This window comes from Phoenix dactylifera, chromosome 14 (assembly GCF_051530095.1).
Source record: "Phoenix dactylifera cultivar Ajwa chromosome 14, Ajwa_hap1_PhDact_Kaust_v1.1, whole genome shotgun sequence".
Taxonomy (NCBI): Eukaryota; Viridiplantae; Streptophyta; class Magnoliopsida; order Arecales; family Arecaceae; genus Phoenix; species Phoenix dactylifera.
The window spans coordinates 22945170-22965000 of NC_143203.1; the positions used below are offsets into that span (position 1 = coordinate 22945170).

The window sequence follows — 19831 nt, forward strand, 5'->3', positions numbered from 1 at the left end:
GTAGCCACAGGGGGCGAGGAAAGGTAGAAATCAAGATCAAACAAAAAATTGTCTAAATTAATCATCATTATTACAACTCACCAAAATTCTAGGAGCTCAATTACTCATACACCATTATCTTAGATTCAGATCTAGACCTCTTGAGAGGTTTAGGCATTCGTATCTAACAAGATTAAGTCTAGGTTGGCTTACGCATGGATTGAGTCTAGATAAATGTTGGATTGAGAGTAGGTATAAGAGTTAAATTCCTTTTGCATTTTGAAGAATATTTATTAATGAAATAATCTCAAAAATGTATTTAATAAGTTTTATATAAAACATGAGGGATATAAAGTAGAATTATGCATTATGTACTGCATAAACAATCAGGATTGCAAGGGCTGGATCTAGATTAGTTTTGTTTCATGAAACCTATATGCTAATCTAGTATATGACAGAGGCAAATGAAATCCAAACCGGATGAACTTTTTGCAGACCTAACCAAAACCAAAATGTTTTCTTGGGTTTATCTTTCCATCCATGCTCGACCCATAAGCCTGCAGTTTCGATCGAGTATGGATGCACATTTTGAACCCTACTTGGCTCAAGGATGGATTATAATCAAACAATAACAGCGTCGAACGGATAGGAGGTTCGCTGATTTTTGGCAAGACATCAACGGAGGGGCTCGGGAGGCGATAAAACCGGCACGGTCTCGGAAAAACGCAGTCCCGGCGGCCGACATCTGAACTTTGGCCGTACCTATTTTTTTTTTAACTAAAGTTTTTAACCCTAATTTTCTTGAAATCCAGGGCCGGAGAGTGTGAGGAGTCCGCCGCCGTCTCCTCCTAGGGTTTCCGACGCTCCCTCCCCTCTCCCCGCCCTAGGTTTCACCCTTCTCTCCCGTCGTCTCTTTCTTGCGGGTCCTCGGCGTCGTAGCTTCCACCCTTCCTCTCCTCCATTTCGGGCTCTTCCCAAAACCTAACCCTAAAACCCAAAACCTCTCTTTCGAGCTCGCAAGATACTTCGAGCTCACCCCATGGAGATTAATCTGGGAAAACTTCCGTTCGATCTCGATTTCCACCCTTCCTCTCCTCTGGTGGCTTCCGGTCTTATCAATGGGGACCTCCACTTGTAAGTTCTAACCTAGAAATTTTTATTTCTGTTGGTAAAAGAATCGTCTAATTTCCATTATAAATACATGCAAACAGGTACCGTTATGCCGCCGATTCGCAGCCGCAAAGGTACCTCAAATCAATTAGTAATTTTCCAGTATTAGAAGTGTTAAGGATTGCTCGAAGAGCCCCTCAATTTCCGAATTTCGTTGGTTTCTATGCCTGTGATCTTGTTCTGCCAAATTTATTTGGTTTGATAGTTAAATATTGGATTTTTTTGATATGATTGTGGTTTGGAATTTGTACTTGTTCTAGGTTATTGGAAATTAATGCCCATGTTGAGTCTTGTAGAGCAGTTCGTTTTGTCGATTCGGGGCGCGGTAAGAATTTATAGCTGAACCAATTGTTGGCCACCTTCAGTTGCACATCGTAATTACATTTTTTATTTGTCGTCTCTTCCCAGTAATTCTGACGGGTTCCCCGGATTGCTCGATTCTTGCCACGGATGTGGAGACTGGAACTGCCATTGCACGTCTAGAAGATGCTCATGGGTTGGCTGAGTTTATTTGATTGTGCAGTTTTTGTCATGGTATCTTCTTAGCTCCAGCAAGAGATAATACAATTTGTGTTCTATTGATGAAGGGATGCAGTGAACCGCCTGGTCAATTTGACAGAGACGACAATTACATCTGGAGACGATGAAGGGTACATAAAGGTGAATAACTGCCAGTTGAGTTCATGTTGGTGCTGTTGTTATCATTACTTCACCTCGTCTTAGATGCACGCCTAAATATATTTAGATAAAGATTTTTGTTACAGATGGTCTCTCATGCTAGTAACCTGTAGAAATCTTTGCAGCAAGTTATATTTTCAATTGTTTAAGCTAATCTGCTCTTATTAATTCGTGTGACATGTTGGTAGATGTTGTATGAAATTTTTTCTTTTTTTTTTTTTTGGTTGTGATTAGCTGGGAATGATTATCTTTTCCTTGCTTTGTTGTCTCTTTATCGAGCTTTTTCTTGGACATTCGATTTGATACCTATATTTTATGTTTTACATATATTAACTGAGTGTACATCAAGGTTGAGAGCAAGACCTGATTCCTAGCTCTCCACACAATGTAGATATCACTGGTTGCTGACTCTGCCGGTTTTGCAGGTGTGGGACACCAGACAACATGTTTGTTGCAATTCCTTTCATGCCCATGAAGACTATATCTCTGATATAGCTTTCGTGCCTGGTACTATGCAACTTCTAGGAACAAGGTGGACCTTACATTTCAACGTGCACCATTGTTTTTTTTTTTTTGAGTTTTTTAGCATTTCAAAGGGCTTCCTCTTCTTCAGCTATTCTATTATAATGCATGGTGGTCTAACAACTGAATAATTTTGCCTGATTGATTAGAATGGGGTTCTGCAGGATTTGTCCTATCTTGACAACTATACAATAAGGGTAACAAATTATATATATAAAAAGATAGAATCTTGTCTTACCTATTGAAGGCATGCTTTAAAAATCAAGAGCGTGATCCTTCAAAAATTGAGAACTTTTACTGCAGGTTCTCTCTCTCAAACAAAGCACCATATGACTTGTTCCTTGAGTGTTGGCGGAGATATTCATAAATCTAGCTTATTAGTATCTAAAACCATTAAATATCTAGCATAGCTATCATAGTGCCGACATCTTAATCCTAAACTTACTAGTCTTCTTATTAACTGAAATATTTTATGATTGGAAACAAGCCACTCTTCATTTTATATGTCTTAATACATATTCGAGTTTGGTGGATAATTTTATATTTTCTGAATTTTATATTGGTGGATATCTCATCGGAAAGGAGTTTCAGAGCTGATATCATTCAATTTCTTCCTTTGATAGTTTACCTAAATGCAGATCCTCTAACCTATAGATTTATTGAGGGAGCAATATTTGTTGGAGCCATGATAATGACATACAGACTGAAACCGTAGATTATTGGGGGGCATTAGCATTTTTTTCCTTTTTTTCAATTTTCTTTTTTATGCAATCAGAAATAATAAATTTACCCGAGTTGCATCTCTAAGAAAGACTGCCCCTTAGTTTGAGCGTTTGAGGAATTGTTTGGTTCAGCATGAACGTTAGTTTAATTGACTTCTTTTTGAAATTCATATAGTTGCAAAAAGAATTCCCTTTCCATGATATATACTGATTAGTTGATGCAGTCTCTGACTGTCACTTCTAAAATATCAAAACCAGTAGTGCAAGAGGTTGCTGCCGGAAAGTCACAGCTATTAACAACCTTAATAGATTTTTCATGTTGATAGACTGTTGACTGTGATGGGACATTGTTTGCCTCTGTCTATGTTCACAAGATTTTTTCACCCCTTCTCGACCTCTCCCATCGCTACTTCCTATGTATGCTTTTCAGAAATGGTTCTGATGTGCTACCTTCAATCATTGAAGTACTATTCCATTCTACACTATACAATTTCAGATACAAAAGCTTTATTTCTCATTCATATTTCTTACATTTGGAAGCTTTCGACTGCCACATTATTTTTTTTTTCCATCTATGTTGCTGCTTTTGGAGTCATAACTCCAAGCTCCCCTTTGATTTTCATTGTTTACAGTGGGGATGGAACTCTATCTGTTTGCAGTCTTAGGAAAAATAAGGTGAGCTATCTATTGCCATTTCCTTTTTGTGACAAGTTAGAATGCATACAAGGCCTTGTGAACGTGCTCTTAAATTTGATTTGGTTGTTATGTTGGTATTAGGTGCAATCCCAGTCTGAATTTTCGGAAGATGAGTTGCTGTCTTTAGTCATAATGAAGGTGACATTCATCACTGCTTTTAGCAGGCCACATTTTCTTTGCACATTACTCGATTATTAAATCAAATTGTTAGATGCAAGTTCTTGCTTTATAATTAAGGTAACCAATATCTGCTGCTTTCTGTGAGCATTCTGAACTTGCTTACCTGTAATTACCTAGGAACTAATTGGAGATCACCTAGGTAAAAAAGTTTGCTCGGTATCATTGTCTATTTCTACTTTAATTTCACTATCTGTTGCTTAGTATCGTTGTCTATTTCTACTTTAATTTCACTATCCATTTCTTTCTGTTAAATTTCATTGGAGGTAACATAAAACCAATTTTTCTCCGGAATGACTTCCCTTGAGTTTGTAAGACTTACATTGTAGAAATTAAAACAGTTAATTCAACAGAAATTGATACATAATTTTTCATGCCTTGTTTTCTTGTTTTGTACCTTTGTGACTGTGATTCCCCATGTATTTGGACTTCATCAATGACTTTCCAACGCTGATTGGTTTTCTAAAATCAGAATGGCCGGAAAGTTATTTGTGGAACTCAGACTGGAGCTCTGTTGCTATATTCTTGGGGCCATTTCAAGGATTGCAGGTATGTTACTTGTTACTGCAAACTTCATTAACATCAGAACTGGCATTAATTTTAAGGTGTTAGTACGTCATTATTCAGTTTTGTGGGCATAGTCAGTTGTAAAATAGAAGCTGCCTTTCCCACTACAGTCTAGTTTGTTGTTTTTCTTCTCTTGTTCTATTACCTTGTCATCTCGGTGGACAAAGATCTTATTTGTTCATGATTATATAGTTTCTCAAAAACAGTAGTATTTGTATTTACTTCTGTATTCTATATAATCGACACTCAAATATTAGTATCAGTGCGTTGTTGTTAATATTTAACCTTATTGTTGTCGGATTTCTGTTTACTTAAAAATATGCTAAACAGATCGTTGTTAGAATCGACAGACAAAGTTTAAATTAATTTTACTCTTACCTGTTCTACTCGAAGAATAGTGGTTGTAAGAGGTCGATCCACAGGGAGGCGGTTGGAGTTGCATAAAAATTTAAACATTCACTCGGATTCAAAATTGATTTTTGAATAACAAAAGAAAAACATTACGTCGGGGATGTTGAATATTTTTTAATTGAAAATAAGCAAAGGGAAGAAAGAAAACTTTGCAATTGAAATTGGATGCAGAGTAGGGGTCGATTTTTAAAGACAGAATATGAATTAAAATCACCAGTCGAATAGCAAAGATTAATTTCAGAGTTATTTTAAAACTAAGAATTTCAGAATAAATTGCAGAGATTAAACTAAACCTAGAGTACGGATTGCATTAAAAAAAATTAATATATTGTATAGAAAGCAAACATTAAAAAGTTTGCATAAAAAAAGAAAAATTAAACTGAACTTAGAACAATGATTGCATGAAAAAGAAATGATAGATTTTATAAAAATAAAATCGATTACAAATAACAATGGAGATTAGAGGCCTAATACTCCTTCTCTTTTGCAAATAAAATAAAGAAAAAGAAAGAAAAACAAATCACTTTTCTTCTCCCTCTCTCTTCCATGGTGGAACTTCAACATAGAATATATATATATTTTTTTCTTTCTTCTTTCCAAGAACAGAGCAATGCTCTGTTTCTTCTTCTCTCCCCACCAAACCGAGCTCCCTCTCTCCCCTGTTCTTTGGCTCAACACCCAGCCGAGAGCTCCCTCTCTTGTTTCTGCCTTCTTCCCCTCTTCTTATAGCCCTTGGAGACGCGTTGGGGACGAGCTGGCAGCACCGTGATTGCGGAGCGCTGGGATTTTCGCCGTGTGAAGAATGCGGTCGCTGGGATTCCGGGAGACAGCTGGGAACGTTGATCACGGAATGGAGCTGATCATGGCTTGATTGTTGGGAGATTGCTGGGTCAGAAGATGAATGCGGACGGGCTGATCCGTGGGTTTCCTTCTTTGGATGTGCCGGCTGGGACGTTCATGGCACGGAAGAGCTGGGATTTTGATCGCGTAAGGAAGGAGACGCGGAAGAGACGCCGGGATGGAGCTGTGATCGCGGTTGACACGCGGTTGAGGGGTTGGAGACGCGTTGGGGACGAGCTGGCCGCGATGTGTGATACGCTGATTTGGGAAGGAGCTACAGACGGACGCCTGGGATGGATGCGGAAGAAGCAGTGGTTCCGGACGATGGATGGATGCGGGATCACTTGGAGCTTCGTGGACGCCGGATTGGAAGCGAGATCACGACTCGAAATGGACATGGGAGGCTGAAGAGCACTGCGGGATACTCAGACGCCGGATCCGGGCAGCTCGGATGCGGCTGGAACGGGCGAAAGAAGCTGCTGGGAGGAAGAAGAACAGTGATCAGAAAAGAACATTTCCGAAACACTGTTTATATGAACAGTGTTTTTACGTAACACTGTTCATATGAACAGTTTCATCTCAAACACTGTTCATATGAACAGTGTTTTCACGGAACACTGTTCATATGAACAGTGATTTCAGCCATGAATAGAAATTTTGGGAATAAATAGTAATTTCAGCTTTTGTTCATGGGATTGGAGGTTAAAAAGTTCTTTTTCTTTGTGATGAAGTGAGAGTGGGAATCTCTATTCCGGAAGAGTGCGGGTGTTAATCCAAAAAGGAGGGAACGCGAGGATCACTGGAAGATCGCACGCGGGCTCGGATGTTTGGGTGCAATTATGCTTGATCATATCATGGCAGGATTGGGCCCGCGCGGTTTGGGGCCATGATGCATTCCTCTAAACTCTACCAAATGCGCATTTAAACTATAATTTATACTAACCTGTGCCAAACAAAAAATATAATATTAACTCGGTGAATTTATCATTATCAGTTAGCAATAACACTAATTTAGGTGATATGTAGATCGCACTTTTATGCTCTCGTCATTTATCTTTATGTAGTACTGATAACAATGTTAGTTAGATGACCGGACATATAGGTCTGGATGCTGATTTTAACACAAATCAGTTCATGTTGCCATATAAAATGTTAAAGTTCATTCATGCTGCAATTGTGCTTATACAAGCACCAGAACCAGTAAACATACTGATGTTGACCCTAACCGCTACCATTAAGAATGACACTAATATTCGCACCAGAGCTGCTGTCTATGTTGGATAGTTATAATGCCAATACTTGATGACTCCCTTGAAGAAACTACTGTGGCTGTACATGCACTGGTATCACTTCTATTGATATGGCAATAATGGCCTTCATAGAACACTAGTATCTGGTTTGTTATTGGCACCAATTCCTAAAATAACAGTTCTAGTAGTAATTGCAAACCCAGTGGGAAGCACTGATGAGATTAACCCAATGTTTAGGAGTGTCAATACCCTATTTGATGCATGTTGAGCTACACATTGGTGTATAGTTATAGACACATTGGATGTGCCACTTTTGTAGAACATAGCATTAAGTTATGCACACCCAAGTTAATTGTTTTCTTCTATGTGTAATCAGCGACCGTTTTCTTGGGCACCCTATGTCAGTTGATACATTATTGAAGGTGAGTGATATTTGCGCTGTTTCTTTTTCTTCTCCCCTTTTTTTGCTGAATTCGCTTGAAAGTTTCTCCCATCATTTTTTTTTGTTTTGAAATTTGTCTTTTTGTTAGCTTGATGAAGATACCCTTATTTCTGGATCAGAAGATGGAGTGATCAGGTCTGAATTTTATTTTGGGAATTAAACTTCCAGTTCAAGTTATGTTATGGTTCATATTAATACAAACACCTTGGTTTTCCTTTCAAATCTGATATCCCAGTTGTTATTAGGTTGGTGGGCATTTTACCAAATAGAATAATTCAGCCACTTGCCGAGCACTCAGAATACCCTATCGAACGCCTTGGTACTGTCCATCATCTTGTTTTCTGCTTATCAGTATGGATGACCTTGTTTACAATAGGTGTTAGCTGCGAATAAGCTTATTTTGTTATTTTGTTTTCTCACAGCTTTCTCAAATGATAGAAAATTCCTTGGCAGCATTTCCCATGATCAAATGTTAAAGGTGAGCTCCCAGAATGTTATACTGGCACCCCTTTTTATTATTTTAAAACTTTGGCCACTTGTGACATAGATAACTTGCATACTAGTTAAAATTATTTTCTGAAATCATTTATCTTAATAAATGTGTGGTTTCTGAAACCTGGTAGATCATTAGTACTGTTAAAGTGCTAAGTGCAGATTTTAATTTCTCACCTTTCAGATTAATTAGTAAATGACTTTAGGCCTGAGAGTCATCATTCAAGGCCAATTCTTCCCTTTTATCCACTATCAAATATAATTTATTTATCTGACTAGAATATTTGGATCCGCATTTTTTTTTACTGTAACTATTGGCAAGATAAGCAGTAGTTTTCTTTTAATGGGTATGAGTTTTTTCACTTTTTTTTGCTGGGAAATTAAGCTTTATTAGTATGGTGTAAATAGGGGTGCTACTCAGGCTGGGTTAACCTGAATCAACCCATAATTTGGGATCATGTTGAGCTAATATTATCTAACTTGGGTTCAGCTTGGGTTGAGACATATCAACCCAGCTTAAAGTCGACTCGAGTTTGGGAACCTGAATTTCTGTAATTTAGTACCTAATCCAACTCAACTGGAGCCTAACCCCCATTCTCCATAGGACTCTTGAACAAATCGTACTTGTCTCATATATTAGTGATTAAACTCCAAGTCAATTGATCTTAAGCATTGCTTGAACCAAGATTCGCCGTCTCGGTACCAAACCCCATACCGGTGCCATATTAGTATAGCGTCGGTACGATATGGTATGAAATTTTGTTAGCGTATTGAGTGTCGGTATGCCACCCGTATTTGGTACCAGCACCGAATCGATATGGTACGCTACACTTTGTACCACCCGGTTCGGGCTAGTACGGCGTACCATGACTTGAACCAACCAAACTTGAGCTAGCTCAAGCTCATCTGTTTAGGTTGAGAACTTCAGAAATGGGTCGATTAGGTTTGTTGTTGGGCTATTTTTGGGTTGACTTGAGTATTTTCTGTCAGGTTGGGCAGTTTGCTTTGTTTGAGGAGTTTTGGGTTAAATATTTTCTTCAGTTGTGCTTGGCTTGATCCTTGTCCAACGAACCCACCTGAGCTGCATCCTTAGGTATAATGACTCAACCTGACACTACAATTGGCTCCATACTCAAGTAGCTGGTGCAGGTGAACACAAAAATATCCCAACTCACATACTACTTTGAATGCTGCCGCTTGTACCGTTTCTGGCCAAACTGTGTTTACCCAACCATGCTCCTTATTCATTTATCGACTGTGACAAATTACAACCATCATATTACCTGCGTCATAGAGATGTTTGATAGTTTCCTTGAACCACCTTATGGGGAACTGAATACATGACTTCCACCGTAGAAGGCCCGTGCTGAATAGATTGTGTCAGAAGTTGACATGATAAAAAATAGCAAGATAAGACATTTTTATATGCCAGTAGGATTTATTGATGTTTTATATTAGCGGACAGTGTTCTTGAGTACTATAGATGTACTTCATGACATCATTTATGGTGCACCTGATGTGCACCCTGACATCTCATACTCCAATATCCATTATATGTCAGATGTACATCTATAGAATTTGGCATTTTCAACTATCTGACTTGACATATTTGATTCACATTAGCTTTGGGACTTGCAAGAGCTTTTGGATGGTCATCAGGGAGCCCCAGCACCAGATGGTCAGTTGATTGAATCAGATAGTGATGACGATGAAATGGATGTGGACATAAAGCCTTTTAAGCCCACTAAAGGTATGTTTGTATTTGAGAGTTCTCAAGCATTCAACTTCTGCCTTTATTCATCAAAAGTAGCAAATTTACTTTTTGAAATGCAAACTGCGGGCATGATTTGAAAGCCTGTGCTGGAAAGCTGTACTTCACTATCCCATATAGATAATTTCAGCTGAAAAGATGTAGACAGAGCAGGGATCTCAGGTGTCAAGCTAATTGACATGAATGCACTAAACCATGCATGACAGCATTGTTTACAGAGATAGCTTGCTGAGAGGCCTTACCTTATATATAGTGTATTACTCAATGTTTCAGTAAATTGTTTTCTGTAACATTTGTGCAGAACCAAAGAGAAAGAAGGCTGACAAGGGTCAGACCTCAAATACCGCATTTTCAGATTTCTTTGCAGACTTATAGTGGAATGTCCTCCAAACAAGACATGTATTTTTTCCACTGAAGATGAAAGTGCTTCTTCTGCTAATGTCAGCAAGACAGGGATTTCAATAGAAATAGCGACCGTGATTCTTTGTTTCTTTATCGGCTTCCAAGAGGAAAATGTATTTATACCGGCAACTTAAACGGGCTGAGTTGTATCTTATGAACCAAATTAGTTTTTCTTCACATTTAAATTTGAACAAATGTTGTTCCTGCTATCTGGTTTGGATTTGATTCCTATATTGTTTGCTTTAACCAGTGCATCCTTTTCAGCTTTTCCTTGTTACTTTGTCAAAGTCATTCAGTATATGCAATGCCTTGTAGCATCTATATATAGTGTAAGTGTGCTTTCATCTGCATGACCCTATTAAGAATTGAGTGCAGTTTCATTGTTATTTTTTGAGGATTGTGCAAAAGCAGCCCTTTTGTTTCCAATTTTGCAGATTCAGACTTGTGCAAGAATAATATAGTTTCAAACTTTTTGGACGCTTGCTCCTCACTCCATGAATGACAAGAGCCCTCCATCCTGAAAAAGTATGTGCTCTCGTGCTTAATGAATATATGCATTTAGTACTGAAATTAGGTATTGTCATTTGACTCCACTTAAATGGTGTGCTGGAACTAGGGGCGAAGGCATTCAAAAATTTCTGAACCAAGTAATTCGCTGAACCAAAAAAAATAATTAATTGGGGGCGGGTTTTTTTTTTTTTGTTGTTTTTTTTTTTTGTGGGGGGGGGGGGGGGGGGGGGGGGGGGGGGAGGGGGTGTCAAAATGAAAATAACATTGACTGCAAAATTCCATGTTTTTTGTTTTTTAATATAACAACCTTTATAATTGGTCTTTTTAACCTTCCTAGTTTTCGCTGCTCAACGTGGTGTGGTGGGCTGCATTATATCTAAATAGTATTTAAGTTTGATATTACCTGAAATCCTTTGAGAGGGTCCTTCAACAAATGTTTTTCAATATAGTGGAAATAATGAACATTATTTGCCTAGATAAATCTGAACTTTTTCTGAAATAGTGGAGGGAAATTCGATCATGTCGACATTAACAGAATAAATTATTACTTTTTGCACAGGCATAGAGATTTGACTAAAAGGAATCATTTTGATTGAATTAACGGTAAAAAGATGATGTAGCTGCAGTTATTCTTGTTATATATAGCCTATAATAAGATAACATTAAATGGCAACATTTTTAAAATCACGAATGGTGAATTTATTGGCTAATATAATTTGTTTTAAGTGACTTCCAGTCCACAGTAAGAATTAGTTAAGTGGGGATTGTCATTTTTGGTGCACCAGTTTCAGAATTTTGACACAAATTGTCTACTTCTCTCGTATCATTGCATGCCTCACCTGCTTGATGCTTCTTTAGAATTGTTACTTGCCATCTTATTAGAAATAAGAATCATTATTCGGCAAAACTAAAGTTTAGCTAAATAATTTTAGAACATGACTGATGTAATTAGTCAGTATGACTCAAATTAGTCCCAGTGACAGGGTTATTTGATGATTTTTGGCAGATATAAAACTTATTCCAGGTGTTATGCATTATTCATGCGCGAAGAAGAAAACGGCTGGGGGTAGTCATTCGAGACGGTGGCACGAGGGAAGGTGCGGATTTTGTCATTCGGGATCCGTCTGCCAGGATTATGGCTGATGGGAATGGTCAGTTATTTGACACTTCAGTTCCGAATGCAGAGCTGAGAGTTGATTGGACGGGCCTTCGCCATGCCCGGTGCGTATTACAGGCCAGGTCCATCATTCTGGAGGGTGATTCAGTCAGTTGGATCCGAAAGAGTCCAAGGGATAACAGTTATGACTATCCATTGCTCCGAGACATTTGGATTATGGTAAGGGTTGGAGGGGCCTTTCAGGCCAAGTATATTTACTGTGAAGCCAATAATGCTGCGGATTGGGTGACTGCGTATGTAGCTTGTCACTCCGGAGGCACCCTGTGGACTGAAGATGGGAGGTACTCTTGGCACTCTGAGGTATTCTATTTTTTGATTTTATTGGATGTATTTGTATCCGTCAGCCATAATCCATCCGTCCTAATAAAATAAAAAAAAAATCGGCCGCGCGGATAAATGCCGTATGGCCGCCCACATTTATCGCATGAAATCTACTTAATTTAATCTCAGCCTTCCATGTCGCATCACGCTAGACAAGATCTAGGTGGGACCCTCAATCTCCATCTGAAAGCGACTCCCCAACAACTCCTTTGACTATCCTTCACACCAGCTTTGACCAAGGGGACTTAATCCCCTCGATCATACCGGCAAAGACTTTGCAACCCAAAGCGCACTATGTGGTCAACCAGTTCTTTAGGGCCATAACTCCATCGCTATCTTTACATGCGAACCGTCCATCCTCATCAGGTTGGCTATCGGTCCGACAAGTACAGCAACCAGGGCCCCCTTCTGAAGTCTTTAGGACTTATGCAGGTTGACCAAAAGACAATCTTCCATCCATACTTGTGTAAGAACCTGTCCATGATTCTACATAGATCAGAGACATGATTCATAATCGGATCTGGATTGGAGCCTTTGTTCCCATATGGTGATGGTTTCGGTTGACCAGTTAGGAACATAATGAAGGTGTCTGAAATACTTATCATAGTTGGAGAGTACAGCAAGACCAAAATACTCATTGGTTTGAAAAAGCTGAAATGGGATGCTAAAAATTTCCAACTTTATTATTGCAGCTAATGTAAACTGAAATATCTCGAGGTATCGCTTGAAACGCACTTTAGATTTTGTTATCTTCCTTTTACAATCTTCGAGGGGGTGAAATATCTATTCATATATGCAGCATAGGCAATTTTGATATCTCACTTTTTTTTTTGATTTTTCAACCTTCCACCTAAGCAATCCAAGATTTTTGTCCATCTCAATATATATCTATCATCCGCATGAACGACTAATATTTTAGTATTTAATATCGTGCAAAAAACAGAAAAAAATATTAATTGATATTCAAATATTGTATCCATAGCAACGTCAAGTTATATATTATGCTACCTCAAACAACAAAACTAAAAATAATAATTATTTTGCAAGTAACAATCATAGTATAAGTAGAGGATTGTATACTCCCTATCTAATTTCATGATTGAAGTAGCAAAATAAAAATCTAAAACATCTGCCACAATCTAAAAGATCGAAAAGGGTTCTAGCATAGTATATTATGTAAATTTCAGAAAATTTTGATTCATATGCAAGAATATTCTGAAATATATATAAAAATTGATAAATACTCAAATTTTTATAGATCGTATTTGACAATTGCATTACATTTTGCAACTCAATTAATGAACTTAAAAATAAATGCAACTAGATGTTAAATGTTTGATAGAACATTTCCAAATTGAAGATCCATTCTATTGAATTTGACCAACACCTCTAAAAATGGGTCAACATATACATATATACAGTGTGTGTGTGTGTGTGTGTGTGTGTGTGTGTGAAGTCCTTGACCTATACATTAAATTGGTACAAAATGAACAGTCTAATTATGAAAGCATACTAAAATATACAATAGACCATATGACTTAAAAATTTACTTTATAGTGTCATGATGTATCACATCTTAAAATATTGGTAAATTTGAATTCAATAAGTTTTGATGATTAGATCCTAGTAAAGTATAAGATTATGCTACTAGAAACATTTTTTTGGACCCATTCAATACTAGTTAATGACCGTTAAAATATATTACTCTTTCATCAATGAGTAATAATTAATATATATTTCAACTCATACACAACCATAGATACGTTGATTGAGTTGGAAACCTATCACTTGAAATCAATTTAGAGTAGGTTATATGAATTGAATTTTTTAGATACCCTTCAATGCTTGTATTTCTAATCTTTTTTTATCTTTTAGCTTTGAAAAGGAAAAGAATAATTGATAATTGAAAAATCTTGTTATAATTTACTTAAAAATTCAAAAAAGAATATATAATACTTCATAGCTTTCTTATCACTATTCGGTTGGATTGCTTGTATACTGTAACTCCTAAGATAGCACAGTTGTGAATAGGAAAGATGTAAAACTTGGAATAAGTTTTACACTAGCTAAACAGTTTTAAAAAGACTTTGTTGACCCAATTAAACTTTCTTGCATTAGGAGTAACTATTCCAAGTGAGTTATTATCAGTTACTTGTGACATAAAGCTTTCATTTATGCTTTTTTAATTTTTAAGATAAAAATATTTGTTATTACTTTTTAAAAAAATTGGTCAACTTCATTCAAAATTATTTTTAAAACTGTAACTAAAACAGAAGATAAAATTACTCATGATATATCTATTCCAAATTAGTTAAGTCATTTTCCTCAGGTCAACATTATGAGCTGTCATGCACCCAAAAAATAATCTTGTATCTTCACTCGGCAATTGTACTGGACATGTTCATTATTTTTTTATATTACTAGCATAAAGCTTCGAGATATATATATATATATATATATATATATATATATATATATATATATATATATATATATATATATATATATATATAATTTGTATAAAAATAAAAAATAAAAAATGGCCATACTTAACTGACTAAATCATTTAACTTGTTTCAACAGATCTAGTTATATTATCTATTTTATAAAATAACATTTGAATTTAAAATTTTAATTTATTTACTAAATATATTAAATTTGGATCCATAAATTTTTAATATCCGGTCCAATTCATAATTCATCTGGCCTGATCTGATTGTCATCTCAAAAATAACATAAATTACAGAATACGATCAAATGATACTATATTGAGGACGAACATGTATGCTTTGAAGTCTAAAAATCCAAGATTAAATATGCAAATAAAGCGCTAAAAAAATGGAAATCTAAGTATCCAAGATGTGATGAGAAAATGACGGGAGAACAATTGCTCCTCCGAACCCTTCCACAGCAGTCACATCAAAATTTCAACCTCTGCCTCTCATCTCTACTTTCCCAGATTCTGTTCCCCTCAAAGCAGTAAAATGAAAGATTTAGGGGAAAAAGCTCCCCCTTCTGTGTCTTCTCTGTGATATTGCCGTCGACTCGGAAGCTCTCTGATGGTTTCCCTCTTCTGAGCTAGTCGCCAAGGTCTCATTTTGATTCTCGATTTCGACTCCCTAGGCGAATTTCCCATCTCGGTATCTCTCCAATCTCACAGAAAAGTTCCATTTTTCTGGTTTGAATGTTGTGGAACTAGCTGTACTGTGATGAGATTAGAGTTCTCTGCCTTTGGTTGCGGGTTGTGCAATCTTAGTGGGCACCTTTGGTATCTGTTTCTCTTCTGAATCTATAGTGCTGAATTCAATAAGTTTGGTGCTTGCGGTGGTAGCTGTGCTTTAGGCCTCCTACTTGGATGAATTAATGATAGGAAAGGAACCATCTTTTGGCGCTTCTTGCTTGATATGAATCTTTCATCTGGATTTTGATGAATATATGTGGTTTTATAGTTCATCGACTTCTCATACAATCAATCTCTTTTTGAAAAAGGTGGTTCCTTTTTTCAGTTCTGGGCCCACTTAAATTTGCAAGGCCAGTGTTTGGTCTAATTCATCAGTAGGGTTGAAAGAGTGATCGAGATAAATTTAGTGTTCTTTGCAACAGAGCAACGGATGCAGTAAGGATGGATGATGGAGGAGGAGCAGACCTTTCTAGCCTCCTCCTGTTGCCGAACCCTGAGATGACGAACAGCTTTGATGAGTACTTGAGGAAAACGAGGACATGCACCCACACCCACACCTGTAATTCTCCAGGACCTGCAGCTGCCACACATACCCATACATGTTACCACACGCATACCCGAATGTTTCCCACGGCCGGAGGAGAAGAAGAGCAGAAGAAATCACAGAAGCCACTGGGGAACAGAGAGGCTGTTCGAAAGTATCGGCAAAAGAAGAAGGCCCATGCAGCTTATTTGGAGGAGGAGGTTAAGAAATTGCGCCTTGTGAACCAGCAGCTCTTGAGGCGATTGCAGGGGCAAGCAGCACTTGAGGCTGAAGTGGTTAGGTTGAGAAGCCTTCTGGTGGATCTCCGAGCGAAAATTGATGCTGAATTGGGGACTTCTCCGTTCCGGAAGCAATGCAACGGTGCTGGTTTAAGGTGTGATAACACTGCACAATGTTTTGGTGGTAATGGGGAGGTGGTCAGTTGGGAAGGGAGCTGTGGACCTGCAGTTGTGGATGGTCAGATTGACCTGAATGGGGATATCGGGCAGAACTTGGAAATTGCTAAAGCTGTGAATTCATTTGATGTTATGGGGAGTTTGTTTTCATCTGCTTCCCAAGCTGAGTGAATTGCATAGCTGAAACGGTGAGGTTTGAGCTCTTGGACATCTTGTTATTTTCTTGATTATCATATAAATTCTGAGTCATCTTTTGAACCTTTTTGTCACTAGTGTTGAGAACATCCAGAATGAAGATTTTTTTTGTACTAGTTATAGGCAAGGATGATAGACCTGTTACAAGAATAATGTTCCACAAATGGCACATGCTTCCGGCTCGTAATATGTTATTGGAAGCTTTCTATGTACATAATAATCTAATCTCTTTTTTGGGATAAATGTACATGATACTCATATAATGAATTATGCCTTGGTTGTTTTTTGAGAAATTCTGATCAGCTCAGTTGTCCAGTGGTATTGTCACATGTTTAACTGTGAAGATTCTTTAGTTCTGCAACTATAGATTGCCAGTTTACTATATCTTATAGAACTGTATTGATATCTCGCTAGTTCATATTGTCTTAAAGGCAATGGCAAATGAGCTATTGGAGTCCATTTCAAGTGGTGGAAATCCCTATTATGTTTTTCAACTACTGGAGAAATACTGAGATAAAATATTTTCTCTATTTAATACCTGACTTATATAGTATCCAAGCCTCTTTGTTACCTGGAAGTTTGTGTTCTTAATTTAGACTTGCAAAAGTCATCCCCATTTATCCCAAGAAGATAGCTTCTTATAAAATAGACAGTAATGTTTTGAGAAATCTTTCCTACTTCCAGGTATAGAATCCAAGGTCGAGATTTAATTTTATAGTTTTTCCCCTTTTGGAAGAGTAACATACTTTTGTTTTTACGTGCTTGAAGTCTCTGGTGTTAGGAGGTGTCCAGGACTGTAATCTTTTGAGAAATCTTTCCTACTTCTAGGTCATAGAGAATCCAAGATTGTGATTTAATTTTATAGTTTTTTCCCTTTTGGACGAGAATAGCATCCTTTTGTTTTTACATAGTTGAAGTCTCCGGTGTTAAGGGATGTCTATAAATGCAATTCCCACCATTGAGTTTGCAGTGGTTGTGTGGCATTGGTTTGGCAGAATCTTCAAATGCTTTTCTGGGAACACTCTGAACTTAATTAGATAGTATGGAGGTTGGGGAAGGAATCATTAGCTCAAAACAATAACGTAAATCATCATGTGAGCATGCTATTAAATACATAAATAATTCTTTCTCGATCATTATTCCATGTTGCCTTTAAACATCTTTTAAGCAGATTTTACCATAGGACAATGTATTTGTCCTAATATGTGCCAATCTGTTGGGGAAGATCTTCTAGTAACAGAGACTCAAGGATAGGTTTGTCCTTGCCAGTCAAAACTGGGCTTTTGGTAAGAATTGAACTATTTTAAGGCTGACTTCCAGACTATGATCTCTCAACCTTATCAACAACAGACTGCATGACACTAGAGCAGAAAAATGGAACAAAAAGAAATATAAGTCCTGATTCTTTAAATTAGTCTTTTGGTTTGTAAAAATTTATAAGCATGCTTAATTAGAGGCCCAAGATATAACATTGCTCATGGATTATAGTAAAATTATATTTGTTCCTCACTATAAGAGCTCTGTTCTCTGCTTTATTATGTATCTGTGGTGATGTTCAAAAAATTTTCCACTATATTGATTTAGAGAGTTAGCAGGTATCGGTTAGTCATTGTCAGAGTTTTTTGTATTTGTATGAGGCCATGAATTTTGGTAAGAGAACCCTTCCTCGATCACTCTGTTTCAGTTCCTCATATTTGGAGACAACTGAGTTGACACCAAGTTATCAAATCAGTATGTCTATGCAAATCTGTACAATTGTGCACATTTTACTCCTTTGTAAGTTATATATATTGGAATATATGCTAGACCAAGCCAAGATGCGTGTGTTATCTAAATGAGTAATACCGTCATAAGTAATTTGATCATAATACTATCACGAACTATATGGTGATATTATATAAATAACATATATTACCTCGTTTCTGTTTATAAAACATCAACTTATCCCTATACGAAAACTGAATTTAGGCATAAGAATTTTTTCAGATTCTTTTCATGTAGAAGGGCCAATCTGCTAAATATTTGCTCAAGTAGCAAGAGGGAACTACATAAAGGCAATATATACTAAAATGAATAAACTATCTGACTTTCTTTATTTTGCTTGAACCTTAGTACCAATCAAATATACATACATACATACATACATACATACATATATATATATATATATATATATATATATATATATATATATATTTGTAATCATCAACTGGTGACATGATCAGAGAAATCAGGCCAGTCTATGTGGTTGCAAACTTGAGATGGAAGTAATAGTTTCTTAAGTCAAAAAAGATAAAACAGTCCGATTAACAGGCAATGCTTTAGTGCTGAGAGATATTGTCTGCTAACAAATTACAACAGGCATATCTTATCCACTCGCCCATTTCTATATCATTTCATTTCTCACTTAAGTTACATGATACCTCAACTTGGCCCTCCAATACGTCACACGGCACGTTGTGGTAACTTGCAGAGTTTGTAGCTTTGATTGAGTGAAATAATACTTCATGATGCTTAGAGGATATAATAGCTTAGCTTCTTGCTTTTGTCATGACTGCACTGTCATTATGTCAAGAAGCATCCATTTGGTTGACATTTCATACAATATATAAAATATTATTCTTATTTATGGATCCTGGTGAGCTGCATGCCTTGATTACAATATGTGAAGAAGCCCTGTTTATGATTACAGGTGACCATCTCTCTTTATGAGCACAAACTTCTTTTGCAAAAATGTTCCAAACATTACGTCAGATCTCTCACATATCTTGCTAGATTTTCCTTCGCTTCACTCTGTTTGAGTTCAATCTAATTTCCTCTCTCATTGCACTTTTTTTTCCCCAATTCCTGTATTTGAAAACAGCCAAACTACAATTCTTTGATGAAAATTGAATCTTGATTCTATATTGTAGCTGCAGTATTATTATCATATATTTATTTTTTCTTTTTCCTTGTGTATATAGATTATGTTGTAGATAAGTGGTTGTGAGCTTGCCCTTGATTCCATAAATGATGTGGCATCTTATCTACAAACACATAACCATGCTGGAGAAGAAACTGCCTTTTTTATGTCACAGCCAATCACCACTATTGCCGCCCAACCTCCACCCCTCTTAGAATAAAAAGTGGATAGATAGCATATGGAATAGCATTCACGCACGCTTGCATGTATCAATGTATATGCATATATTCAAAATCTTATAATAAAAAATCTTGATTGACTTATTAAACTATGATTAATATATGGACTTTAAAATGGTTATAGTAAAAAAATGTTATATTTGACATAAACAAATACAAATCGCACGCCATTCTACAATACTCTTTAGATGATAGTATTTCTTCTGTTATATTCACCAACCAGCTATAAATTATTGCAACATAAAGCA

General features: G+C 36.8%; 2 protein-coding genes across 6 annotated transcripts; both read left to right on the plus strand.

The window, feature by feature from the left end:
• The first annotated feature begins 393 nt into the window (after positions 1-393).
• LOC103705065 (WD repeat-containing protein 55-like) lies at positions 394-11678 on the plus strand. 2 transcript variants are annotated; one of them, XM_088710369.1, is made up of 16 exons: positions 515-1113; positions 1191-1223; positions 1410-1474; positions 1558-1645; positions 1737-1809; positions 2253-2359; positions 3704-3746; positions 3849-3905; positions 4417-4493; positions 7389-7434; positions 7543-7589; positions 7700-7773; positions 7877-7932; positions 9570-9696; positions 10554-10644; positions 11636-11678. In XM_088710369.1, the coding sequence occupies exons 1-15, from the start codon at positions 1019-1021 to the stop codon at positions 10619-10621; spliced, it is 1056 nt and encodes a 351-aa protein (XP_088566495.1). In that variant the 5' UTR covers positions 515-1018; the 3' UTR covers positions 10622-10644; positions 11636-11678. The 2 variants fall into 2 exon arrangements, with proteins under 2 accessions (XP_008786883.1, XP_088566495.1); XM_008788661.5 differs by lacking the exons at positions 10554-10644; positions 11636-11678 and adding an exon at positions 10019-10328 and having other exon boundaries at positions 394-1113.
• An 86-nt stretch (positions 11679-11764) lies between these two features.
• On the plus strand, positions 11765-16735 carry LOC103705064 (basic leucine zipper 23-like). 4 transcript variants are annotated; one of them, XM_088710371.1, is made up of 3 exons: positions 11765-12087; positions 15731-16440; positions 16521-16735. In XM_088710371.1, exons 1-2 carry the CDS (start codon positions 11765-11767, stop codon positions 16416-16418), a joined length of 1011 nt encoding a protein of 336 aa, XP_088566497.1. In that variant the 3' UTR covers positions 16419-16440; positions 16521-16735. The 4 variants fall into 4 exon arrangements, with proteins under 4 accessions (XP_088566497.1, XP_088566496.1, XP_038988223.1 ...); XM_088710370.1 differs by having other exon boundaries at positions 15731-16735; XM_039132295.2 differs by having other exon boundaries at positions 11947-12106; positions 15731-16735.
• The last annotated feature ends 3096 nt before the right edge of the window (positions 16736-19831 follow it).

What these genes read in the sequence shown, in the direction of transcription:
- LOC103705065 (XM_008788661.5), top strand. Translation starts at nt 1,019, where the DNA reads ATGGAGATTAATCTGGGAAAACTTCCGTTCGATCTCGATTTCCACCCT. An exon ending in TGTCTTTAGTCATAATGAAG is followed by an intron (nt 3,906 to 4,416) that starts GTGACATTCATC and finishes TTCTAAAATCAG; the next exon opens with AATGGCCGGAAAGTTATTTG. An exon ending in CCCATGATCAAATGTTAAAG is followed by an intron (nt 7,933 to 9,569) that starts GTGAGCTCCCAG and finishes GATTCACATTAG; the next exon opens with CTTTGGGACTTGCAAGAGCT.
- LOC103705064 (XM_088710370.1), top strand. Translation starts at nt 11,765, where the DNA reads ATGGCTGATGGGAATGGTCAGTTATTTGACACTTCAGTTCCGAATGCA. An exon ending in CTGTGGACTGAAGATGGGAG is followed by an intron (nt 12,088 to 15,730) that starts GTACTCTTGGCA and finishes TCTTTGCAACAG; the next exon opens with AGCAACGGATGCAGTAAGGA.